General features: G+C 46.2%; 2 protein-coding genes across 3 annotated transcripts in view; one reads left to right on the top strand and one right to left on the bottom strand.

Annotated features, from left to right (window-relative positions):
- Window positions 1-15572, bottom strand: LOC126525590 (luc7-like protein 3). Its single transcript, XM_050173520.3, has 8 exons — window positions 15384-15572; window positions 14660-14766; window positions 12757-12889; window positions 12269-12484; window positions 10518-10682; window positions 7020-7647; window positions 6734-6794; window positions 1-475 (listed from the first exon to the last, which is right to left on the bottom strand). The coding sequence occupies exons 1-7, from the start codon at window positions 15486-15488 to the stop codon at window positions 6763-6765; spliced, it is 1386 nt and encodes a 461-aa protein (XP_050029477.1). The 5' UTR covers window positions 15489-15572; the 3' UTR covers window positions 1-475; window positions 6734-6762.
- Window positions 15573-16005: 433 nt separating this feature from the next.
- Window positions 16006-26861, top strand: part of eRF3 (eukaryotic translation release factor 3) — a 30148-nt gene continuing 19292 nt past the window's right edge. Inside the window, exons 1-6 of one of the 2 annotated variants that reach the window (XM_050173511.3) lie at window positions 16006-16419; window positions 19967-20020; window positions 21266-21448; window positions 25236-25269; window positions 25583-25691; window positions 26458-26762. In XM_050173511.3, coding sequence (XP_050029468.1) covers window positions 16212-16419; window positions 19967-20020; window positions 21266-21448; window positions 25236-25269; window positions 25583-25691; window positions 26458-26762 — 893 coding nt within the window. In that variant the 5' untranslated portion in view covers window positions 16006-16211. Of the gene's footprint in view, window positions 16420-17604; window positions 17704-19966; window positions 20021-21265; window positions 21449-25235; window positions 25270-25582; window positions 25692-26457; window positions 26763-26861 lie in introns of those variants that run through there. The other variant, XM_050173512.3, reaches the window with a different exon arrangement.

The following is a 26861-nucleotide window of genomic DNA, read 5'->3' as shown; positions in this document are numbered from 1 at the left end:
TAGCACTGCTACAACACCACTCTTTATTTCTCAACTCTGATGCTGCAAATGCAGAAACGTAAAAACAGTAACTCGCTTACACTCGGCAAATGTTGTGTTCATGTAAACCGTCCACATTAACTTAAGGCAAGCTAAGTTGATTCAAAGAATGGAAGGAAGGAGTGATGAGTGCAGTTCGTAATGAGGGGAGGGAAGGACAGAGAAAAGAAAAAGAATCGATGAAAGGGAACACGTCTGCTTTCTTTTTTGCTTTCTCTCTCAACTAAAGATGTGAGGCAAACGGAAAGCAAAGGAGCACCTTCTTTCGGTGAAACGGATGGTGGCGGCTCGGCGGGTCTTTTTGTTCCTTGCTTATTGCGGCTCCAATGCCAGCATGGGTTGGACTGCCATCGGGGTGTCGCTGCCAACACAATGCCCGCAGTGTTGACGCTTCTTCCGCCAGTGCTTTTCTGCTTGCCAGGTTTTCACCAGAACGCTGGAACACGGAAGAGAAGTCGAAGAGCGTGAGGAGTCCGGTGGATGCAATGCTCCATCTACGGCTTCGGACCCTATCGTGCGCTTTGCCTTCTCTCCCCATGGCACTGCCCTATGCATTCTCTGTTTAAGCTTCTAAAGATGCCCAGCTCGCTCCTTAGCCTAAGCTTGGTCCACAATATTATCGATGTGCTGCTGGACTGTTGCCAAACATGTTTGCAACCTGCGTGTCGCGTTGGGCTCGAGTGAAGCTCAAGACAAGTTGCACACACTGAGCACAACATTAAGTTGATCCATTATTTATTTAAGGCCCGTATGGGAATTACATCGAAAAATACATAACAGTACCCAGTGTATAACTTCTGCTCCCTGAGATGCTACTATGATTGCTTTAGCCTGTGCATTGATAAATAGTAATGCTGCACAACTGTGTGCTAAGCCTAAGTTAATGCATGTCGCTCATCTACACATAACATGCCCAGCTCCTTATCAATTGGTGAATGCCTCAGACCTTAGCTCATTTTAATTACCAACACTAAGTCGTGCCCACTGCTGCATGATGTAATAAAACAGCCTTCGTATTTTCATTGTCTCCTGCAATTGTATGTTATAACGGCTGAAAGATTAAGCTACTGCCAGCATTCCGCTGAAAAGCTAGCAACGAGCCCTACCTTAGCTTTCTTTTTTTAGCGCACGTGTTCAGCAGTTAAATGCTGAAACCCTTGCAAGGCTGCAGATAGCTAGCTCACACAGTGTCCCAGAAAGTTTACAAAGATAAGCTAGACACCAAGAAAGCAAATGCCTTGGAGAGAGAGCATTCACGCCAATGAAACATCACTACAAGGACATTGCAGACACCCCCACACAAGCAATGTTTGGCATCTCAATGATGGGGCACAGAAAGATAAACTCCTGCAAAAATGCGGCCTTCCACGCTAATTGTTAGTTTCTAGTGTTCACTTCTTAGTACTAGAGAAAAAAAATCTGTCAAGCACCGGAACAATGAGTGCTGGTAAATAAACCTCGTATAAATAAATGCTTGCACGCTACATGGATTTACCTAAACATCATCCTTTTTGGCTTTTGAACTGAACTCAAGCTTGTTAAAAGATGTATTCTGTGGTTTTGGATGCTGATACATGATCCGATTATGAGTGATGTCGTAGTGGGGGGCTCCAAAATAATTTTGGCCACTTGCGTTTCTTTAACACTCACAGTACACAAGCACTCCTGCATTTCATCCCAATCACAATGCGGCCACTGCGACCTGGAGCTCAGCAGCAAAGCATCATTTCAAATTTGTTGCATGGCAATGATTAGCCTTACATAGGTGCTCATTTCCAGAATGGCGCAAATAAACTATTTGTTTCAAGTTACCAAAAAATAACCATCTGTAATTAATGTTATTTCACGAATGTAATGTAGGTAAAGAAGGCTAACAACCATACAAAGCAAATAGACAAACAATAGAGAAAATTAACTGCTTTTTAAATTGAAATGTAAAAGCATCCTCCCGTTCTCTTTCTTGGCCACTTGTGTACACTGAACCCCAAAGAGGCAATAAAATTCACAGCGAGCTTTCGTAATGAAGCCATGCCAAATCGCAGAAGAAAAATTCCTATACCACTCCTGCAGAACAGAAGCGTCACATCATCCACCAGCAATTTTAGTAGGCCGTTCCATGGAGTTTAACTCTTTCTTTATATATATATATATATATATATATATACCAGTCTGTTTCCATCACGGAACAATAAGTAACTCGGAAGATGCCAAACATTTCGTACAAACTTGCGTGCCGGTGGCTACGAAAACAGTTGCAGTGGAACCATGTCTGGTGGAAATAAAAATTTAAAAAGAACAAAGACTGCTAATGCGAAAAGGTCAACAAACAGCAAACAAGATCCAAGCAGTAGTGTCTGGAGAGTGTCCAACAAGAGTGGCATAAGCCCACCTGTGTGTCAAGACGTGAGTGACTCTGGGGGGTGCCGTTGCCATTTGCCCGAGCGGCCGCTGCATTTCTTCGCGCGGCCCAATTTGTTACATCATCACGTTACACAACACACTTGCAACAAAGCAAACGTATCTCTTAACTAGAAGGCAGAGAAAAAATAAATAACAATAAAGCAGCGCCACTTGTAAACACGGAACAGTGGGATCCATAAATTAAAAGCAGGGAAGCCATCGAACGTGCTAAGAGATTAAAACTGCAAATGAATAAGCCTAAGACTAGTACTTCTTCAATCTGAGATAGACACACCATCTCTAGCCACAACTTTTATACAAATAAAAGCAATGGTCGTTGCTCACAGTGCTACAAGAGATTAAATAATCTCCGTAGAGCTTTTTCTCTTAACATACAATGCAATAGTATCCAGGTGCCCAGTAGTCCTGCCCAGTAGTCCTGCCCTGCTTTCCATGATCATTCAAAGCTCCAGTGTACGGCACACTACTTATAAAAGTGTGGTACAATTTCTAGCAACCACTTTCCATGATGTTGACTGCACGCAAGCTCCAGGCACTAGGATGCAAGGGTTCAGGAGGGCAGCTTTCGCCAATGACAGTGTCATGTCATGAATCGTGCTAAATTTGTCGCATTCAGTAGCTCAAATATAGTCAACCTCAAAAGTTTATGGACTGTAGGACTTTTTTTTCCACGCAGTTTGCGAACATGACCAGGAAAACTGTACACTATTTTGGTCGCATGTACTGGTACAGTCGAACCCACTTATAACAAATTATCAGTTATATATGTCACGTTTCGCTCTAAGATTTTCCGGCCCTGCCTTAAATATTGACGCTGCATCGAGATATAACATTTTCGAAAACACCGTACTGTTACAATGAAGACTTCAATTTCGGTCACAATAAAAGGAGGGCACAAGCAATGTTCCAGAGCATGGAAGCGCAACGTGCCCCCCGCTCCAGTCCACAAATGTGACGAAGACACTGACCGCCGAGACGAGCATGCGCTGTGCATTCTTTCGAGGCGAAGCTGTACAGCATATGGCAGCAGTAGCCTCCGAGTCAGCACTAGTGCGCACACTGGTGCTACCTCGGAGGCCTCAGTGACAGCACTCTGCGCATTTCTCCAAGCAGAACCGCATGCAATCTCAATGCCCCAATGACAGCACTCATTCTTGCGCAGTTTTCTGTGCAGCATCCCAAGCACATCTAAGTGGACCAATTTAGACTAGACATAGAGCACTGCTGAAGCGTTGCTCTATGTCAATATTCACGTGGTCCGAGTGGACATAAATGCAGCACAATGCACCACTGGTTACCTTGAAAAGCATTGGCAGTTACTGCACTGTTACTGGGAGATCACGATTCTTCGATGCTTCATTTACATCGTTGCTGTTAACATTTCAAAATGGTGAAACCTTTGAGACTTTGTACCTTTTCGGGCGAAGCGACTTAGAAAACGTAACCTTGCGGCTCTCGGCGCACGTGTGGTGGATGCTGCAGTTGTTTCTGCTTCCGGCCAACTAGTACGTTTCTCTACAGTACGCAAAATCCACTCGTGTCCCACTGGCAGTAAAATATATAAAAAGTTTTTGAAGAAAAAATGGCGGCGGCTGCTCTCGTAGTTTCGAAATGACAGATGATCTAAACAAGCTGGGCACCGTTTTGAAAGAGCTATGACGGTGCATTTTGTTCTTTAGATGACGCTTTAACAGAAACTTGCAAGTAGATGCGGTTATGTGCTGGGAACAAAAATGAACATTACAGAAGATCAAATTTCCAGACCAAATTGCCGATGCCAACTTCATTGTCGTTCCATTTTTTCGCGTTTTGAAGGGAAGTTCACATTACGAACTACTGATGCAACAACCACTTTTCGCGGAACTATCATGTTCGCTATAAACAGGCTCGACTGTACAAGCCGGAAATCGAAATACCAAGCTGCGGAGATGCGCGGCTTTTTCTCGGACCCCATGGTCCGTAAACTTTTGCAAGTGACTGCACATGACACAAGCCTCCTTGAGCCTGTCATATCAGGACTGCATCATTTTGGGTGTTTCAATACCAACAGTTATGTTGTGCCATGCTTAAAATATTTGGTGCATTACTATCAAATAGTCAAGTTAGCTAGCGTTCTCTGAAGATGATATGGTCCACTGTCTATGCTTGCGTAATTATGTACACTAAGGCTCTGTAGACTCAATTAGAACTAGTCTAAGCAGTCCCCAATGACCTTCAGCCTATGTTATCAAGACTGGCATGCAGAAAAATACTAAACCGATCAGTATCACTGCCAACAGCAAAAACATTGTTCGCTCAGGTTATCACAAAAGACAACAGATCGCCTTCACCTGTGATCTTGCGCACCGTCTTCCCGCAGCCCGAGTCAACAGAACTTACTTGTGAACAGTGATCAAGGCACACTTGGGCACGATTGTACGGTCATCATCACGCATAATGTTTGGGGAAGTCATACTTTTGGTGCCAGGTAGCACCAAAACCTGCCACCTCTGAAAGTAAGAGCCCACTGCTTCAGACGTCGTGCAGCAAATTGCTTCTCTTTTTTTTTTTTGCGCTCGCTCGTACAACCCAGCTACCCGCTTGTAGCATGCAACCTGAACCATGCACCGATCCAGCTTCTGCGAAGGCCATCTTTCGCTGGTATAGCTAACCCGCACGCAACAAGCAAGGTGCTAACGTGAAAAAATTACCAAGCCCTTGAACTTCATCCGCACACGCCTTAGGCACAATCCAGCCTAACGTCTGCTCTTTATGAGGCTCGCCGACAGCTTACTTTCCTCGTGCCAATTCCAGGAAACTAATTCTGCAGCTTGTGTCTTGTACGGCTGTTAATTTCTTTACACTGACTTCAGACGTTCTCAGCTTAGAGCTCGATAAGTGCCTTAAGAAGTTAATGATAATGGAATTGGTGTTTCGCAAAACAAAGTTGATATCTCTTTCTCTAAGATGACAAACTACTGGCAGTATATCCCAGAATATCACCCACACCATTTATTTTCACAAACTGTCTACACATTGCAAGACGCACAACCGTGAAAGTGCCCTATGGACCTCGCGATGCAATGACAGTGTGACACTTTATCAAAGCAGACAGGCAGCTGGCAGTGACTATTGTAGCAGCCTGTGATTGCTTACTTGTGAATGTTCTTAGCTGTAAATATTTACGCATTTACTAGAGCTTGCCACTTTGTCCACAAGTGACATGAAACAAGATGACGGCACCTATATAGTATTACTTTTCATGGGGACCCCAATGCCTCTGTTGATAGCTTTGATGGCGAGGAATAAAAGCCTTTATCGAAAATGCTTGTGAAATGTGTCAGTTATTTGTTCACTTTCAGCTAACTTATCCATGCGATCAGATAATATCTACTACTACACTTATTTCATCCTTTGAAGTGGGTGGGGGTGATAACCCGGGATATTGCGATATGCGATTTTGTTATGTGCAGAACATGTTATGTGCGCTTCGTCAAATAGTACTCTAAAATGTTACTTTCCTGCAAATTGTGTGGCCAAGACTGGTTTCATCAGCTACTATTTAGTGTGCCTGAGAGTCCAACAATTGCCTTTTGATATCTGCCACCCGCACAAAGTTTCATGCATTAACCATTTAAATATATACAAGAAAAGAACTAGCCAATAAAATTCCATGTGCACCTTGTGCTGCATCTATGGTGAAACAAGATTTAAAAAGAAAAATTCCACTAGATCAATACGGTAGCCCCGCAACGCACAATGCACGACGGCAGTAACAGTTAATGAGAAGACGACGGTGCTTCGCCCTATGCAGTTGTTGGTAGGCCATACCTGGTGCATTACTCGCCTGTTACGCAAGAACCCTCGCTCCGAAACTCTCGCTTGCTCTCGAGACGGGCTCCTCAAGCTGCCACACAGCCGCTCCGCCGATGGGAGAGGGGGGCGAAAAGTCGCAAGGACACACACACGATGGAAGAAGGCACATCAGCAGGTCTGTCTTCGGTCGCTTCTCTCACATCAGTCTGTCCTTTTGCAGCAATCGGGAACCAAGCCCCGACCGCGCCTGTCCATAATGCATCCCAACAACCCCAGTGTCTATGCCCACCCCAACCCTTTCGCAACAACAAAGAGGGGAAAAGGAGAGGTCACCACCCATGACAGGAACAACACAATCCCAGCGAGAAAACAGAAGAATGAAAAGGATAGAAATGAAGATGAAAAATGCCCAGTGAATAAAGAAAAAAGGAGAGAGGGAGGAGGAAAGGCAGACACCTTCTGCCGCAGTGACACCTACCTGTTGACCCCAGCAACTCACTTGACATCTCAGTGACGGGGGCTGGAGTCGCCATTGCTCACTGAAATAAACAAATGAGAGAGTCCTTTAGAAAACCGAGGGGAGAAAAGCACAGGCTTGGTACACCTCAGTCTCATCAGTTTGAATGAAGCAGGTGTCTGCAAGGGCCTCATCCTGGGCATGTCACTGCCAGAGGAGGAATTTACGATGACAAGAATGCACACTACAATTCGGGCCACGATCCACAAAAAAGGAAAAATCCAGCAATTTCTGCAAGCATGCTCACCCCTAGAAGATGAGCTGCGGTGAGAGTCACGGTCACTCTTGCTGCTGCTACTGCTGCTGTGGTGCTTGTCCCGGTCGTGTCCAGACGACCGCGAATCCCGTGAGTCTCGATGAGAGCTGCGCTCGCTCCTACTGCTGCTCCGGTCGTCGTCTCTTCGACTCCGCTCATCATCCTTCCGACTACGCTCATCGTCCCGCCGGCTGCGCTCCTTCCGCCGCTCGTCATCCCGCTTGCGGTCTTCATCCCGCTTGCGATCATCGTCACGCTTCCGGTCCTCCTCCCGCCTGCGCTCATCGTCACGCTTGCGCTCATCATCGCGCTTGCGCTCATCCTCACGCTTGCGCTCGTCCTCGCGCTTGCGCTCATCGTCACGCTTGCGCTCATCATTTCGTTTCCGGTCATCGTCCCGTCGGCGGTCTTCATCACGTCTTCTGTCATCAGTGCGTTCTCTTCGATCGTCGCGTGGGGACCTACTCCTGTGCCGCTTCTCATCACGCTCTCGCCGGTCGTCCCGAGCTGGTTCGGGTCCTCGTCGACTTCGAGTTTCATCTTCTTCGCGCCTCCGTCTCCGCTCCCTTTCACGCTCTCGCTGCTTCTCCTTTTCCTCTCGCTCTTTTTCACGCCGACTCTGAAGGAGAGGAAACACCTATGTATTCAACCTTCAACACTGGTGATCGGTCAACATCACGCAGCAGAAGCCACACAAGTGATACACTCACAAGACGCCACGTGAAAAACCATGGAGAGTACAAGCTCCATGTTGGTGGCGTTTAATATTGGTGCCGTGGGGAGCATTGTCAATCGCGCTTAGCTCCTTTGTGCAAGCTGCATAAGAAGTGCCAGATGTGCTTGAGAGTGGCCTATCTGACATCGGTATAACAATAATGAGAACCTTACGTACAGTCAACCGCAAAAGTTTGCAGGCGGGATCTCAGAAAATGGTGAATTTCTGAGCAGTTCACGACTGTAACCAATAAAACTGCACAGCAGTATGCTGATTGCATGCACTAGTACAGGCTGGAAGTCCGAATACCAGGCTGTGGAAATATTCAGCTCGTTCTTGGACCTCATGGCCTGCACACTTGGCTACACAACCTAAATAGATGCTAAACAATGTTGCGCAAAGCATTTAGCTGGCAGCTGGCTACCGAGCACTGTTTGAATTGCACAAAATGGTACCAGGTTTTTGTATAAAACGAACTATGTGTCTCAAGCGAGTGCCTCTGTGATAACAGCAGCAAGACGGCGAACGTGCAATGCCGACAGCATTATTTCTACTCCAGTCGTCTGACGCAAGTTTACGACACGCCGATCGTTGGTTTCTACATAGGTACCGGAGGAGCATAAGGGAGAGAAACACTGATTGTGAAGTCATCAGTGACTACACGTTCCCAAGCTGCATTATTGGCTCGAATCGGTGCCGCCAATTGCTCGTCACATTTTGTTCAAGATGTAACAACTTTTTATTTAATGAACTGAAAGTATTGCAACACTTGTTTGTATATGTTGTATCCCTACCCCTTATGCAGTACCGGTGCTGCAGGGTCTCTAAGGAGATAAAATGAAATATAACAAAGCTGGCTACTGGGTGCCTACACCAAAAAGAAAAGGAACACGAAATCCAGGAAAAGAAAAAAAAAAAATGCAAGCCACTTTGCCACACCCGCTGCCTTTGTGCCATGCACCTGGCACGGCATGCCTTTGTCGCCTCTCTCACATCTACCTTCCACACACCCCCATTGTCGGTGAAAAGAGACTGGAAAGAGGCGCTCCTTGTTATATCCAATGTACAATATAAGATGGTTCAACTGTATAGCATCTACTTGGCATAAAAAAAAAGTTAGCTGCAAAGGGAGGAAATTGAGAGGAATTGTCATACGTAAACTGCTGTCTTTTGTGAATGTGTCTATGATTAAAAGGTTGGTGCTGCCTTCTCTTGAGCATGCACCAATAAGTACTATATTGCACCTTCCTTCCTCTCCAGCACTGTGCGACCTATCAGTTGATAGTCAGGGTTAAGTTGTCTTTTTCTTCTTGCTTGTGTCTGTGTTTGGATGCCTGTCTTTCAGCAACATGAATCAAGGCCACGGTTAAAGGGACCCTGAAACAATTTTGTACAAACGTACCAAGTCGTTAGAATAGGTCCTTCTGATCATTAATTGACGCTTCTAAGTGCTCCATGTAAAGTGTGTAATTTATTATAAAGTTTTAAAAATGTACGTCGCTGCCGATCGCAGCACATCACTCGGCTGAATTTTAAGCTGCCCCTACCCATTTGACATCATCTAATCCAATGACGTTAATAGGGCAAGCTATCCGATTGGCTACCCAGGGCGCGTCATCAATCATTTTTTCAACTTTATGGTGAACAAATGTTGTTCGTAATAGTTGATGATGAAGGTGTTGTTTTGTGGCGCAAGGGCAAAATGTGGCCAAAGAGCGCCAGGCTGGTGTTAATGAGTTTGTAGTGGAGCTATCAATAACGAAGGGTAGATGTCACGTGGCTCTAAAGGGGCCTAAAAACAGTAATGGTTGGAATGTTAGTTAATCTGCTTCTATAAAAGGAGTAACAAAGAGAATGCACAAGAACAATTTCTCACTACACTTAAGCACTTCCGGCACACAGCAAGCGTCGTCTGCTTGTGTTACAACGTGCTCCAATTTGCCGAGAGCTCCGCGGTCAGAGTCGGTCTGACTTTTTGCGAGCACCAAGATTGAACCCGTGACCCCGTGCACCATAGCCACTGAGCTACTTCATCGGGTGCTCTGACAAGAGTTTGAAATGTCTAACCTACAGACTTGACATACTTCTGCAAACCAAAACAACAATGGCACCATGATGTTATCAAGGCAGACCTGTAGGTGCCCACTGTACAATGACACTTTCCAGTTAAATGAGTGTTGTGTTGCGTCATCTTCGTCACTGTGCATCTCTCAACTATATTACAAAACTCGAGAAAAGAGCATAAAGCATGCTCTTTATCTGGACTGGTCTAGTTACTGCTTCACTCTCCGCATTCTACATGATTGTTGGGACAACAGTCACATCATCTTCCTACAATTGGCGACCCGGAAGAATGTGCCTTTCGCCGAGCGGCCCGCTGCCATGGATATTCCATGACTCTAGTAGCCCATTCTAACGTTTCAGCCTAGAGGATGGTTCGTGCAGCTCAACACCATCCTGGAGCTGAACGGCACCATGGTGCAACCATTGAAATACAACATCTTTCTTGAGGCCCTCCCAGCCAAATTTCATTCTCTATTCAACGTTCCATCCATCAGCCCACAGCCCTACAACACTCTGCACACTGCTGTACTTACTCTCCCGAAGCCCGACCATGATGTACCATTTTAGTCTCTACCGATGTCTGCAACACCAGCACCGACCGCATCCCTTCCTGTGCCCGTCTGCCCATAAGTTCAGCCTCCTTCCCTCAACTTGCGACGATACCACGGCATTGACCGACAAGTGTGCTACCGCAGTTCCCAAATGCTCACCACAATCTCCTCAACAGCTTCCTTGAGCTTGGCGTAGCCCATGTGTTGCTTGCCCATGAGATGGTCGTCGACACGTTGCTGTGCATCGCCAACGATGAGGAAGGCTCCACAGATGTCGCATACTTCCATCTGTTTTTCTTGGGCAGCTGCCAGCTCTGCTGTTTGCTGTGCAGTACACATAAGGCAAAAGAGAAGACATTGCAAAACATCTGTCTGGCAAGGTAAATAAATTTTTGCTTCTGTCTTATAACTCAGTCACACAGGGCACTCTCGACTGCAATCAAGCCTGATCAGGATTGAATTTCTTGATCACAAGTGGCTCATTCAAACAAGCTTTTAAAGGGAGCTAGACTGAAAAATCGGATCCTGATCGGACTCAATTAGGAGCAAATTACAATGATTGGACTCAATTAGGAGCTAATTACAATCTAGAATCACAAGCATGACTGAAAGTGCCCCCACGTGATCGGGGTATAAGAAGCCCTATTTTGTTTAGAAGAGTTGTCCGAAGAATCAGCATGTAGTTATTACTAATGTTGTTGCCGTGTTCCAACAGTAAACCTAACAAACAAGAGAGTAGTGAGCAAGGATCGGAACATCTTGGTTTTGGATGCTCTTTCTTTGCACTCCATGTACATGTACAAGCAAGCAGTAAACAGAGAACCCTCCACTTCATAGCGTAGTCAATGAGAGAGACGTTTACCATCTTCAGCACGTCAAATATGCAGGATGTTCGAAAAGCAACATAACGAGTAAAAATTAACAATATGAGAGGTATTATAGACCACAACAAGATGCAGCATTCAAAGCAGTGCACGGAAAAACATAGGATTAAAAAAAATAACAAAATGTTACAGCCAGACACATTCGTCTCCAACAAGTGGCACTTCAGCTAGACAGTGTGTGGAGACAGCGCAGGAACAAGAGGGCATATTTTGTTAGGCATGTTGCAGTATCCATCCAGAAGGCAATGAGATTTTGGAATAGTAAAGCAATGTCTAATTAATGTGCAGTGGAGATTAGTAAAAGCCTGGAATGCTAGGTGGCACGAAAGCAAGGAGCAGGAAAGAATAGATTTTCGGGCAACAAGCTTTAGACTAACTGATTTATTAAAACAAACCAAGGACCCTTAAGACGAAAAATATGCATAGAAGAAATAAAGTGACAAGCTTCGTGGCTTTTGCCACCACCCCTCCTCAAAGGGGATGATCATATCCATCCAATCAACCTCACCGATCGAGATAAGCAAAGAATGTTTGGCGAATTGGTGAGAATAAAGCAGGCAAGAGACGGGGGCAAGATTGTCACAGGTAACTACGACGTAGATAAAGCAGAAATGGGCAGAGTGCCAGATTAGGATACAGTAACATGCAAGTGCCTCACACCAAGCTGGGTGTCCATTTGTAGCCATGCCAAATCAAAGAAGATGCCACTGGATGATGGCATCCCTTTCAAAACAAGGCAGTGACAAACAGGCAACTAGCCTGCTTAAGCCAATCAGGTAATCTATAAATGCTTATCAGTATAGCATACCGCTTATCTCTCCTTAGTCTTCTCTCTCCCTTAAAACCTCTATATCTACTTTGTGCAATTACCTATGCCTGTAATACATCTTGTCCTATCAATCTGAACATCTCTAGAAATCTACAGATCTAGAAATCATAAACTGTGCCACCTGTTTCCATTTTTTTTTAAATTATACAAATGCAAACTGACACTAGCCAAGTTCACAAATGCCGTGGGTGCCTCACCCTGAGCCAGTGCGCTTTGTCGGAGTCCTTGTCGAGAGACTTGCGCTCCTCCTTGAGCTGGTCGCAGAGCTTCATGATGGCCTGCGCCTCCTCAACCTTGCCCTCGCAGCCGAGCTGCTCCACTTGCTGCAGCAGGCCCTGGATGCGCTCATTCAGCACAATCACCCGCTCGTCCGTTGGTGCCGCAGGCTCCTTCGTCTTGATCACCACACCACCCTGTAAACAGAGTGACGCCCTCTTTTGTCACTGACGCACTACACGACAAACTCTGCTTTGCCAAGTCCGTTCACTGTTTGTTTATTTTTCTTTTTTTGACTTGACCACACTGTCTTCTGCTTGTTTACTGGAGTACATCAAATAAAGAAATCGATTATGGAATTTAACCTCTCTAAGCTAAATAGTACGAGAGTTCAGCAGTGTTCCCTCAAACCCTCGATTACATCAACATTATGGTATACCACAACAGGTTGCCAATTAACTGTTCTAACCTCTTGGTTGCTGAGTTGCAGTCGCTGCCGTGCCCTCCGGATGCGCTTCTCCACGTCGGAAAGCATTGACTGGCAGAACTGGAGAAAGGCATCTTCATAGCCTTCCTGTCTGTATCGGGGACTTTCCTCGTATCTAAAGGAGAATGAGATAACGGGGCTGTGTAACAACATGTATGCACCAGTTCAATTAATAGCTTGCAGAAGCTTACAGGTATAACTGCAACACATAGCAGGAAGCCCCGAACTGTGTTGCATGGTTAGGGGCTTCCCGATGACTTCAGTCTGATACCAGTATCACACGGTCACTTTTGATCACCATCAGGCCTGATCAGGATTGAGTGCTGCTACACGGTCACTTTCGCTCATGATCTTGCTCGATCCGGATCTAGACAATCGCGACCATAGGCTGACGACCATGTAGTCCTCAAGAGTAGCACACAACAACAAACAAAACATTATTTTATTAAAAAACAGAAGTTTTATACTATGATTTTTACAGCATATTTGATTAACTCTCGGTGCGAGACTTACTCTAGTGTTAGAATTCACCCACACTATAGATGTCCAAACTTGATCTGGATCGTTCCTGCATCGTGCAGCAGCAATCATTGTTGATCACAGTTAAAAAATTCAATCCAGATTGGGCCCGATCACAATCAAAAGTGACCGTGTGACACTGGCATAACATAACGTGGACGGGCACAAGTTAAACACTAAATTTGTCTATACTGGTAAAGTATTCTTACAAAGCTCTATTCTCATTCATTTGACAGCAAATGGTTTATTATTACAGAATGGAGGCAAAACGTCACTTTCTCGACTCGTGTCAATACTTGAGTGCCAATTTATCACTGCCGCTGCCATCAAGAATTTGAAAGTACCACACTTACTCAGTTCTAACACACTCTCGAATGATACACGTGCTAGAATTTTCACATTTCAAAAAAATGCAAAATGCAACACCCTTGATGCTTATGTCACCAGATTTTTATGGTAAGAGAGAGCAATTTGTTCTCACTCAGACAAGAACATTTACTGCATCAGAGCCACAGTAAACAGGAGATCACTCATCGCTGTCCGAGACCTTTTTATTGTTATCAACTGCCCAGGATGTATCTTCTCGACCCCGTTCCACATTGGCGAGTCATATTTGGACACCACCTATTGCAGTTTTGGTTTCATACTTTATTCTAATAAGCATGTCACATTTTAGTGACCTTTTCGGGAAAGAAAGTGTGCTTTAGTATCGAGTAAATACGGCTCTTATGTTTGAACAATTTTAGGTGCAAGTTATGGAAACTGGGTAGGTTGATTACCTGGTTCTTTTAAAATGCAATGTCTTTTCTGACGACTGATTAAATTAATCAAGGGATCTTATTTGAGGGTATGACTGGTGAAAAAGAGACTTGCGATAAGGTTTAAATTTGAAGAAAATTCCACAGATCACTGTTGCATATGCTCAAAAATGAAAGAAGAAATAAAGAAAAAAAATTAACGACAATGAACCTACCCCTGCTATGCAATACTAACTCGCCCATCAAACCACCCTACTTAACTGCTATTTTATGACGTCACAGGGACCTGTTACAAAAGCTCCAGTGTGCTGTCACTTTTGTGTCTCCCCTTACTAGCTTACCAGGCATTTTGTCATGCGAAGGGCGGCAGTATTAATGTTTAAGAAATGCAATTACTAGTACAGCGTAACTTACGTTTTGTGTCCCTTTAAGGCATACAAATTGCTGAATACACGCAATAAAAACCGATGCATCCAAGTTGATGCACGAATCCGACCGCTGTAGGTTAGACGGGCCAATATAAGGTCTGGCATGCGACTCTTAACGTACTTCACAGAACACCCACAACGCAAGCACGCTAAAACCAGCAATGCAATAATAAAACTTACTCCCTCTTCAGCCTGTCATCGTGCACTTTGTTGCACGGACCCAAGTCTGCTTTGGTGTTCACAAACAGATCGTTGGGGCAGAACTTCGCAAGAAAGTGCTTGCAAACCTGCAACAACGCAAAGCCAGCGATTGTAAGCATGCACGAAAACGCGCCAAGAGACACCGCACCACGGCCATGCAACACGTATGAGCAGGAAACGCGTCAAGGGTAACCCGAGTACGCCTTCGCGATATCATCGTGCCGTTCACTCCGTGTACTGCATACAACTGTGCGAGACTGCACCAGTCCTGACCGTGATGTTCGAACATAATTCCGAGCCCAGCTAGTATCTTTAACTGGTACATCGACGAAAGTGATTGCCACATGAAAAGCACGAAAGGAGAGGTGCTAAATGGCACCGAAAGCCGAGTAAAGGTGGGAGGCACGCGGGAACATGTTAGCTATGCGAACGATGGCGTCTGCGGTCTCGCCGTCCACGTCTTCGCGCACATGCATACAGCGCACTTCAGCGCCGAAATTTGTACGTTACATAGCGCCTCGTAATCGAAGGATCACAAAGCGAAACGGCTAAATGCGCATAAAATGTTATGACGCACACTATCGCGCCTTCGCATACCGGCAAGATAAAAATAAATAAAAGACACCTCGAAGGGCAGCCTGTTCCGAGAACTGAACATTTGTGCCCGCGATATGGGCAAAGTTAACGAATCGCCAGGGCTTACATCGGGGTCTTCCCAGTTGCAAGTATTCTTCTTCTCCGCGGGCGCGAGATTCCTATCCCGGCCCATTAATTCGTCGAGAAGTTGTTTTGCTGAGGCGAGCGCCATTTTCGATCACAAAAAAACTACGGGAGCTCACGGGACACAACCTGCGCCTTCTCGCGTTGCTGCGAGCCTGCAATCCAGCCCACGTGACCTGAATCGTCACCACCCAGCTGCGTTCGCATGTTGAAGTATTTCTTATAAGCTTTACGTCACAGTTTTATGAAAACCTTAACACGTACATTTTTTTCCGTCGTGAATTAATACAGATGTTATCTTTAATGTTTCCACACTAGCGCTATTTTCTAATAAATGTATCGTCGTTGTTTTTGAATTACCGGAACGTTCTTAAATAATAGAAGGTTGCAACGGGGTGAAATCACAAACTGTATGAGAATTAATAGAACACGCTGTGAATTTGACGTTAAAATTGTTCGAATAACCAAAGCTAATATCACAAAAAATATTCCTTTAATTTATGTACAACTATTTTGTAAGAGCGTGAAAAGAAACTCACGTTTGTTTTCACGCGCAAATTAGTCTCGCACTTGCGATCGGCTAGCACCCCTCTCTACCCTTTCCTTTTTTTTCAAGCCTAATTTTGCACACGCGGTGGTGTTCTGGCGCCGCGGTGAATTGGTGGAGTTGGGGTGCTTGCTGCGCCGCGTTTTATTTTGTGAAAAGGGACACACAGGCGTTTTTTTTTCTCTCCCACCCGCCCCCGAACAATCCGTGCTCTTCGAGGCTCCCCGACGACGGTAAAAAGAAGAAACCACACAAGGATTCACAATGGACACATCGTCTCCCGAAGCGCAAGTTGCGCCGGACAATTGGGAGGACCACAGCGTTGAGATCAACAACGCCGACGGAGACGACGAAATGGCAAAGTCGTTCTCCAAGCTGAACGTGGACGCGCCGCCGTTCGTGCCTTCCTTCGCCACGTTGCAGATGGCACAGTTGGACCCTCCAGAGAAAGGCAACGAGGATTCGCCTTCAGGTAAGAGCGGCGATCTGCTGGCCACACGGCAAGGGGGGGGGGGGGGGAGGAGGCGGTTCATTTGTCGGCTACCCATACTCGGGCCGCGGCTACCGGACGGCCCCGTCGGGAGCCCCGATTATCGTGGCACGGCGAATTTCGTGGTCTGACATTGAATACCGAGCGATGGCTTCGCTGGTGACACCGTGAACGAGATCGTTGGTTCTTTTTTTCAGCGAGCCGCGCGGCGTGACGGTAGGCCTACGCTGCTCGGAGGCCGATTTCTCGCGAGTGTGCACAGTCGAAAAGCTGCTGCTGGTGTCAATAACCCCGCAAACGCGTCGCCCTCCGCAGCCCTACGAAGACGACGACGAGGAGTAGTAGATCAGTGCCGCCGCGGTGGTCAGGGGAGTCGGAGCTCCGCGATACCGCGGCAGATTCCGAGTTCTGAAAAGCAACCCGACAAGCCTCCTCCGCCCTCTCCTTTCGCCGTGCCTTGCCTTTGCAGTACACGTGGTTTCTGCCTGCGAGCGGAACATGGCTGCTGGCTGATGTGACGTTTCTCGTCACAGTGTGACGCGCTGGCTTACCTGCACTCCGTGGGATAGTTAGTGCGATAAACGGTACGTCGTAAGGCGAGCACGATCGAGCGAACGTAGCTGTAACGCTCGTAGAATTAACTTTTCCCCTCGCCAAAACGCAGCAGCCGTTACGTTCGCCGGGCGCACGTGCTGTGCCAGGCGATTGCGATGTTGGCTGCTTGACGGCACAGTGAGTACTGGTTCTCGCGATTGTTTGCCTTTACTAAGCTCGAAGTGCCTGCAGGTTTCGAAAACAATCGGCGTGTCTGCGTGTTTTGAAATCAAATTCAGACGATGTCTACCAGCCCCCCCCCCCCCCCCTTGCTCTCCTTCCACGATTTCCACGTAGAGCTTCGTCACCGGCGCTCCGATGTTGCGCAAGGAAAAAGAAAACCAGTGCCACTCGCGCCGCTGACGTAGTCGCTGCTACGACTTTGGCACGGCGCAGTTCATGCCGAAATGCGCTACACTGGCCGGTTTGTTTTTAGATTCATTCTCGTTGGGTCTCGCCGCTAATCGCTTCCACCACTGCCCGCCTCCTCTAGCGTTTTCTTCCGTGGAGATAAACGAGATAAGAAAGGTTCGCTTGCGTCGTCTTTTTCCCATTTATGCCAGGCGCTGCTGTCGCTTCGGAGGGTGTTCTTGAGCTGGTTTTTCTTTTTCGGTGAGCGGAGGGTGGCAGTCGGCGTGCGAAGTGGTCTTCGCTGGTCCCGTGTTGCGCTGCGTGAGTTGTTCAAAACTTGTCTTCGCTGCCTATACTCGTTAACGCAAAACCGTAAAAGTGCGAGCTTGGCGCGCAACCTTTAAGTACTGGTTTATCTGGTTACTCAGGCATGCGGTGTACTTGTGGGAAGAAGTTTTGATAACTTTGAAGAGCGTGCGCTATGGTGCGCTTCTCACTTGTTGAGAGTGGAAACTGCAAGCAAATGCTGATCATCCGACGGTCCGGATAGGGTTTCTTTTCGGCACTTTTCTATGTTTTCTTTATTTATTTTTGCTTGACTCAGACTGAGTTGTAGATAACACCTGTGGTTGGACGTGATTTGTGGCGCGGCAACTCGCTGCCATATTGTTTTGCTTGACTTCGTTGTAGCAGTCTAGTTGCCGACAGCTGTTCGTATTTCGACGTAACGCGGCCATCGACGCGCGGGCAAAAAGGAATTCGTGGAATTTTTTGTGTAATCTTGTAACCCGCTTGTTGCGCAGTGGTAAGGGCTTGACTGTTGAAATTGTGGGATTCTTTCTGTAGTGTGGACATTTTTTGTTTCTATTCGCTTTCCATGACCGAAGTCAGATAGCGAATAGTTCGCTAAATCGAAATTGTCATATAATTCTCGAACTGATCTTAGTTTGTTTAGAGCTGCTCTTGCCTTTGTGTGCACGTACATGTACTACTATGTTACTATTGCTTGGGCATTTAGCCGCCGCTGCATGACGTTTCTTGCTGTAAAACTTTTTGAATTACGTAATTGCTCAGCGACATTGTTATCTGTACACTTGTCACGCACAGGTGACGGTGAACATGCGCGGGCTGCCACGTGTTTGAGTTAACGTAGGCCATACAAAGGTCAAAGCGTAATTGCCGAGCGCTATCATTGCCCAATTACGAATTGGTCATCTGCGTTTTCGCCAACGTTGCCACGGCCCTAGCTATATATCGCCTGGTAATGGTTGGACCTTTCGTCGGAAAACGGCTCGTGCTGCTGCTTCGCGGACCATGCACGTCTGCGTGATGACAGCGCGTTCAACCAGCGCTACTTTATTTCACCCGTACCACTTCGGTCAGTTTCTTGAATCGTGCCAGCTTTAAAGATCTCTTCAAATCCTTGCGCCATGTAATTTGCTGACCAACATTGCATGGTCTAGAAGACGCATCTTACAGGCTGGAACGTGCGCTTTACAAGAGATTGGCAGCGACAGGTTGTTGTTGTAATGATGTAGTAAATGTCACGTCACGCGACGTAGCGGAAATGTTAAAACCTCCGTGCCTCTCGGGCTGCCCTACGCTTTTGTAAGAGCGGGAGACAGGCGCATCCGGTGCGATTTTAGCAGAGGAGCTCGCCGGCCGCTAGGTCAAGAACGCGACGGCAAAGACCTCGCCCGAAGCAATGTCGAATGGCCTTGTTTCGCGGTATCGCCAGCGATAAGTGGCCGCGCGGTTGTGCGGCACGGCGAGCTCGGTTGTCGGCTCGGAGATCTCGGAGGCAGGCGTCGTGGAATGTTCGTATGCGTGCCTCACTCGCGGTAAGCAGACGTAATCATCGCCGCCTTCCCAGCCTGCCTTCTCCTCCCCGCCTTGGAGACAATAACTCAACAGTCGTGCGACCGGTGGAAAATACGTCGGCGGCAACGATCGGTCGTTGGTTTCGGGTGTCTTGCTGCCGCATTGTCTAGCGTGGCGCACGGCGAAGCGCTTCGTGTTGAGCGACGACGCGAATGCGCAGTTCTTTTGCGGCAGGTTTCAGCGAAGAAGCAGCGTTGTGCGGTTTCACCGTGTTCTTAGGACCAGGCCGTGCAGGATGAAGCGTGCTATGCGACGTGAGTGCGTTGTCCTTGCCAGTGGCGCATTACGCCTTGCTCGCTTTGAGGTGCCAACAGTCAAAGGTCGTCCTGGTCAGGTTAACTCATCTGTCGGCCGTGCGCGTTTTTGTGAGTTTCTGCTTTCGATGAGTTTGCTCTAGTTTACCCAATTTGTCGCGAACTTCCTTGGCTATTTGGTTTCAGTGTTGCCTGAGGTACCCTTAGCACCTTTTCATAGGCTGTTCCAGTTCTTTGCATCTGTCACGGTTGCCTTCGCCTTCTCGTCAGTACTTCTGTTCCCTTCACAAACTATTTTTGGAAGCGCAGTGTGGCACCAGAAGACTATTGCGTGCATCAGTGTGTCTGTGTACCAAATAGGGTTGTGAACATGTGCTTAGCTGGGGTCATCTCGCACTTGGCAACTTTGTAGTGCAGGTGATGTGACGTTTTTTTCTTCCGTTTTGCAGACAAGAAAGACAGTGACAAGGAGGATTCTGCAAGTATGGATGACTCTCCAGCAGGTAACATGGCAGCCTGGCTTTCTAACTTGTTCTGGGGTTATATTACCACAATTTCTTCAACATGACGTTGCTGTACTTCCTGCACCATGCTGTACTTACCTGATTCTAGGCAGGCCCTCCTCAAGTGCTGGGAGGTTCTTACCTTAAATATAAGCTCTCGAAACAGACAACCCCTGCTATCTCTCCAGTAGTTCCCTCTTGCAGAAAATACTTTCCTTATAGCAAGCAGTCTGAACTGTTCCTTGAACTCTTCATTTATTGGAAGTGCACTCAATTGTAGTAATCGCGAGTCTTCTGCGCTGTTGTACACTGTGTGATCACTCCCGTCAGTAATAATCTGCACCAATTGCAAACTGTGTTGTGACTGGGACTGTTACTTTCTTCTTTAACTTTTGTTTTCCTCTCATGTCACTTGTTCTTTGCTGCTCAAATGGGATAAAAAATGCTGTTTCATAAGCCAATGTATGGTTGTTGTATGTATAACTAAGGCCCAGCTGTAGTGTTCAACATAACCTGCCCTTCAAATATGGCATTGAAAAACCAATCGCTAATTGAATTTGGCTCTAATCTGCATGTTTGCTGAGGAACCTGACAGTGATAGTTGTCTGTCAAGTCGTTGATCGTGTCTGTTCTCTTACAGCCTGCCTTGAAACATCCTTGCCACATTTTCTTGCTTTTCTTCTGCTACAGTTACTATTGCTGAAATATTGCATAAATGGCTGCTTTTGTACGCATGTTATTGTGCTAAGCTTGCACCCAATCTATGGAGCTACAGAACGCTTATTGTATAATTGGGAGCACTGTCCTTTCAGGTTACTGGATTAGAGTACTACTATGTCGTACCTTATGCAGACTGTCTGTTTTTGTTACCCGACATGACGGCGTAGTGGTTATAGCATTGCACTGCTGGCCACGGGGTCATTGGTTCAATTCCCTGCCTCAGTGGCCACTTTCGCATGGGGTGGAATGCGAAAATGCTTTTGCACGTTAAAGGTGCATGTTTTGAAATTTGAAGTTCCTCACTACCTCATAACCATGATTCTGGCACATAAAATCCCAGAGTTTAATTTTTCTTAATACATTTGCTTTTCCTGTTTGCTTTTGTCTATGCCCTTGCCTTACATGATATCCTTAGGCGCTTTGAGCTAAAGAAAATGAAACAAAATGCAATTCATTTCTGTCAAGAATGCAGGGTGTGACCTGGGTAATATTGAGCAGGCCTTGCCCATGTGTGCCTCGTTGCAGACTGGGAATGTGTGACGCTGGAGGACAGCCCACAGGATGCAGGTGGGGGTGATCAGACTCCCTCGACGGGGGATGAGGATGAACGCATGGACGTAACCTCCAAACCACGCAAGAAACCGCCCAAGGACGACGACCAGGGTCCTAAAAAAGAGCACATCAACGTCGTCTTCATTGGCCACGTCGGTACGTACACCAGCCTTTGAGTGTTGGCTCTGTCATGCTCTTGGAGTTGTGCAAGAGGCCGAACTGTGGTGCATAGGTTATTTTTATCGGCTCCTGGCTGTCCAAGTGCAAGGGTGTCTCTTCTTGCTCCGCTATGTTTAGTGTCCATATCTACTCCCATTGTAGCTTACAGTACAGGTTGCCTAACTGTCAATATAGCAACTCAGATGCATGTGACAATAGGCTCTCTGCAGTGCTTTGGTGTCATTTATGCTGCAGAAAAATCATGATGGATAATCACTCATGTGCTTACAAGTTAAAAAGTGTGTGGTCTTTTTTTGTTGTTCGCAATTTATTCTCCGTTTCATACATAGCAGGCAGCGCTTCGAAGGCTAGATTGATTACTCTCACTGTATGCATAATGTAATTCAGCGCAAGAGTAACTCTTGCTTTAGAGCACAGCTCTTAGGTGCCCATTCCAGTGTGGAGCGTTGGCATGCCTTGGCGTTACATTTAACCGAATGAACACGATGAAAGATGAAAGCGAACACGAAGCGCAGCGGGAGATGAAAGAAGAGAGCGCAAGGAGGAAAGTGAAGCAGGATACAGTGAAAGCATGAGATGGGAAGCGGAGGACAAGCAGGGGGGAGACTGCCTGTGCGTGCGCCAAGCTGCCGGCAGCCAAGACATCCACAGCCACGTGGGCGATCTTGTCTGTGCTTCTGAGGGGGAGCCAGGGTGGCGTGAGGTAGGGAAGGCTACTCGTCTGCAGCGTCAGCTGCTGAGGTCAACGCGCAGTACCCACCGCGTGTGACAGGAATTGCTGCTCTGCAAGGGGCAACGGTGAGCGGCTATGAGTAAGGCTCGATGTGATGCTCCCTTGGGTTCATCGTAAGGTTCGTAACAGCGCAACACAAGACACAAACAAAAGGAAAGTAAAAGCAACAATACGGCGCTGATGCTCTTGATGCTCCCCCATCTTGATACACCCTTGGGTGTTGCCACTGTAGACACCGGTGGCACGATTTCTCTGCGACCAAGGGCCATACTTGTCATTGGCGGACCAAAAGCATGAAAAAAGCATATTGCTGTGCAGGACGGGTAGTGCAGCGACAATGGCGCCATGTCGTAGCCAGAGTAGTGCGCATCGTCTATATAGAAACAAAGTGCTGCATGAGTTGGTCTGTCTGCAGCAGCTGCTGTGAACGATGACCACACGTCACCCACACGCTGCTTCTCGCGATCTCCTGATTAGCGAGGCAGTCACATCTCGCTTCTGTTTGCGATGTGCCACACGAGACAGATTGTCCACACCAGCTATGCTACCTACCCACTGTTATCTCTTCCTAATATAAATCGTGTACCTATATAATCATTCAACAAAATATTGACGCGCCAAATGAAAACACGTACATTATAGGGCTGCGCTTAAATTCCTCATTAGGGAGTATCGTAACTGTCGGTGAATTGCTTTTTTTTTGTGTGTGTTGCAAAATAAGACTTATTTATTACGTGGAAGGCATCACAGATGTGAACATATTGAGCATTGAGCAGGCAGCATGACATTTCCACAACCAGTGACCACGGTGTACTGCTAGCACCAGCAACAAGAAATGTAGTTCCTTGCATAGAGGAAACACTAATGTGCGCAAATAATCCATAATTTGACGTACTGCTGTGTCCACAAGTTGTAGTTGTAACATATGAAGTAAGGAGCTATTCCGCAAAGTGTTGCAGGTCAAAAATTGCTGCTCTGCAGAACGCGTGGAGCGAGACTTGTACGACTGCTCTGCCTGTGGAGCGAGACTTGTACGACTGCTCTGCCTGTGTAGCTGTTGCAATTTTGCTTGTTAAAAGGGAAACAGTGTCACTTAGCTGTCTGTGTTCGTTTTTCTTTTTCTTCCCTCTGTCGAGACAAGTGGGGTGGGTCTGGGTGCACCTGCGTTTATACTGGTCATGCGAAAGCCTGTCTCCTGGTTTTGTGTGCAAGTTGTTTGGAGACCAGGTTGCAGCAACTGCTGCTCTTGAATCGGCAATTTAGTAATGCTCAAGTCATTAATTTAACAAAACACCAAATAAAAGGAACCAGGAAAATGTCTACAGATCTTCTGTGTGCTCTCATCATCTCTCCGGTGGGAAATAAGTAGCGACTCCATCTATGTACAGAACAGTATGCTTAACATGTGCATGGACAAATGCAGAACACTGAACCGTTCCAAATAAAGCGGACAGTTTAGCTAGCTTGGAAAAAATACAGGAATGAGCCATTACATGGCCCACCATTGAAGGAAGCTTGCTGTTAATGTGTTGTACCTAAAGAGAAAGTGCATGTCTGCATTTTTAGCATCCAGCTGGAAATAGTTGCGTGCAGTGCACTACTGCATGCACATGTTGCCACAGCAAATTACACTGTATGTGCCTAATTTGTAAGCAGTCTCTTAACCCTTTCAGGGTCAATGATGTAAATATATGGCACTACGAACAAATCCAAAATGGTAGATGCCGTATATTTACAGCACTGTCTGTACGTTCAAAAGTGCACCAATTTCCCAACTTTTTGCCTGGCATGTGCTGCCACTATACGTGAATACAGTGAATTTTTTTCTTGCGCCTCCCTCTCTCGTTTTTTTTTCGTGGTTTGTTTGCTCCGGCGCGTCCATAGAGTAATATGAAACTCTGTGGGTGCGTCTACTACCGTTCGCGCATTGGAGTGCGGCGGTTAGTTTGGGTTTTGTTCCGTGGGGGGTTTGGGCTTCTTGCATTCGCAATACTGATGGCTGTCTCGTTACTAATCGTTCAAAGGGTGACCGCCTGTTACTCACTCGTTTATTGCTCACAGGGGTGCGCATACGAAGGATCCGCCATGTATGCATTTCCTTTTTTGGAGACTTGCGAAAACTAATCGCCTGTGGTTGATAAGATGAAGGATTAGAAGTTTGTCACATGTTTTTTTCTGATTGGCACACAACCACAGTTTTCTTGAGTGTGCTCACCTATGCGCAGTTAGATTACACTGGGGGCGTACATGTTAGTTTAAGAGGAGGAACATCTGACACTTCAGAAATATTCTCGTGTACGCATTTTTCTAAGCCTTTGAACTATTTGTATAACAATGACTCGATCTTTTTTTATTCTTGTAAGTTCATTTCCTATTTTTATTATTCATGAATAGACAGTACATATATGCCAATGCAAAATATTTTTTTCTCACTTTACGGTCACCCTAGAAAATTGCCATAATGTGTATTCAAAATAGGTCCTTCTGAAGAATTTAAATCTGCAATAAAAGAAATCGACTCTGAAAATGTTAAAAGTTGAACATGTTGCAGGAATAATATAAGTAGACCAAACTAAGTCAGATGTATGGTCTGTTATGACTGAAAGTGCATTGTATGTGGATTCATTGTAACAGGCATGAACTGTATATCATTATTAGTTGTAGTTCAGCACTCGGGAGTTCTTGCTTTATGTGTGTCCATGTCTTTCTAATACACTGCTTTCACCGAAGAGTTTGAAAGGTTTTTACGTGCGCGATTGTAGTGTTGGGCGTTTTAAGTGTCCAAATAATTTTCACATTCCAAGGATTCCTTGACCCTTAACTCAATTGATCCTTCTTTACAAGTGCCTGCCTAGTGCTTTTCTATCAGTAAATGCTTTTATATGCATTGTGTAGAAATGTACTATGTGTGTTCTGCATTCAATTCTTTGTTTTTTTGGAAACATAAATCAGTGTCATTGTTCTAACTGGGAAGTGCAAAGGCAGCGTCTGAAATTTTTGCTAATACTAAGCCTCTTTTTTTCTTGGCAGACGCCGGCAAGTCTACCATAGGAGGCCAGCTTCTGTAAGTCGAGATCTTTGCTGCACATCTTGTTTTATTATTTGCCCGAGTACTTTTTCATTTATATTTTTCTGTAATGATGACCTGTTGGTTGAATGAAATGCTGAATCCTTTTGCATGGTTTTATTTGTGTGGGCTGTAAGGTCCAAACTGAGCCATGTTTATTGAGCATGTGTTAAGTTCGATGCTCTTCTATGCATAAGCCATAAATGTTTCTGTAGCTACGGGCATGGTTGCTGCTGGGTGTTTCAGTATCGCCCTATTATTTCCAGAGCGTTTGTTCATGTTCCTGGCACTTTTTCGTTTATGTGTGCAGATATTTAACAGGGATGGTAGACAAGCGGACATTGGAAAAGTACGAGCGGGAAGCGAAAGAAAAGAACAGAGAATCTTGGTACCTCTCCTGGGCGCTAGACACAAATCAGGTGAGGGCATCTGGCTGTCTGATCTATTGAGCTGTGATCAATCAGAGAGCCTGTGCTCTGGTTGTTTTTAGCTCCTTAGGGTGAGCAACATCACGTTTGCTGCGGGCAGAAGTGATAAGTCTAGAACCATTATCACGCGATGAAGCTGTGCTTGTGAGCATGGGCAATTCCTACGACTGCTGTTTTGGCTAAGGACTCGTGTGATGTTATGCACGTTGCAAAGAAACCGCAGTGGTCAAGGCTTTCATAAGCATGCAGCAGAACTGCCGAATGGGAATTCATCTGCATACCACTGTAGGGAGAAATGTGCAGCGCTATATCAGTTAGGGATAGGCCAGTTTATTTTGTGGTTTTGGCTTTGATGGGCTATAGTGTCATTGCCAAGTTTATCAAATCATCATATGCTGCATTTTCTCGCTCGTGGTTTCAGGTTTAAAAAAATCCGACGTGGTCAAGGACAATCTAGGGCCTGCAATTAGACTGTCATTTTCCCTGCTGTTGCTTTGGAACTCCAAACCTTGTTTATCCACCAATATTTGCAGTATGTCAAGAGTTGTGCGTAGGCAGTGGCCTCTTTATGCCAATGTTCACTAATATTTGCACAATCTAGCCCAGGCTGGCTCAACAGCGCAGCTCTTTCGGGAAGGTATTGCGTTGTTGAATGTAAATGCTTAACAATGCAGGCAGTGACGCGAGATAGAGAAGGTACATGTGCGTTGAAGTGTTTAGGTGAGCATTGTCTCACTGGTTGTGCATCTGTTAACAGGAAGAGCGTGACAAGGGCAAGACTGTGGAGGTGGGCCGTGCCTACTTTGAGACTGAGAACAAGCACTTCACACTCCTGGACGCGCCGGGTCACAGATCTTTTGTGCCCAACATGATTGGAGGTGCCTGCCAGGCTGACCTGGCCGTGCTGGTGATCTCGGCGCGCAAGGGGGAGTTTGAGACGGGATTTGAGCGAGGGGGCCAGACGCGAGAGCATGCCATGCTGGCCAAGACGGCTGGGGTTCGACACCTGGTCGTCCTGGTCAACAAGATGGACGACCCCACAGTGGAATGGTCTGAAGAGAGGTCAGCTGCCTTTCCGGTTTTCTGTCTATGCTTTCATACATGCTAACCATCACTTTTAACAAACAGAGAGGTTGTTGGCAATTACTTGTACTTACTCAA

Source organism: Dermacentor andersoni, chromosome 8, assembly GCF_023375885.2.
Source record: "Dermacentor andersoni chromosome 8, qqDerAnde1_hic_scaffold, whole genome shotgun sequence".
Lineage (NCBI taxonomy): Eukaryota > Metazoa > Arthropoda > Arachnida > Ixodida > Ixodidae > Dermacentor > Dermacentor andersoni.
The sequence above is the reverse complement of the archived record's forward strand: the minus strand, read 5'-3'. Positions and strand labels throughout refer to the sequence as shown.

Coding starts and splice junctions, on each gene's coding strand:
- LOC126525590 (XM_050173520.3), bottom strand. CDS start 15,488: ATGGCGCTCGCCTCAGCAAAACAACTTCTCGACGAATTAATGGGCCGG. Junction 10,683..12,268: donor ACAAAGCGCACTGGCTCAGG/GTGAGGCACCCA, acceptor TGTACTGCACAG/CAAACAGCAGAGCTGGCAGC. Junction 6,795..7,019: donor CCGCAGCTCATCTTCTAGGG/GTGAGCATGCTT, acceptor TGTTTATTTCAG/TGAGCAATGGCGACTCCAGC.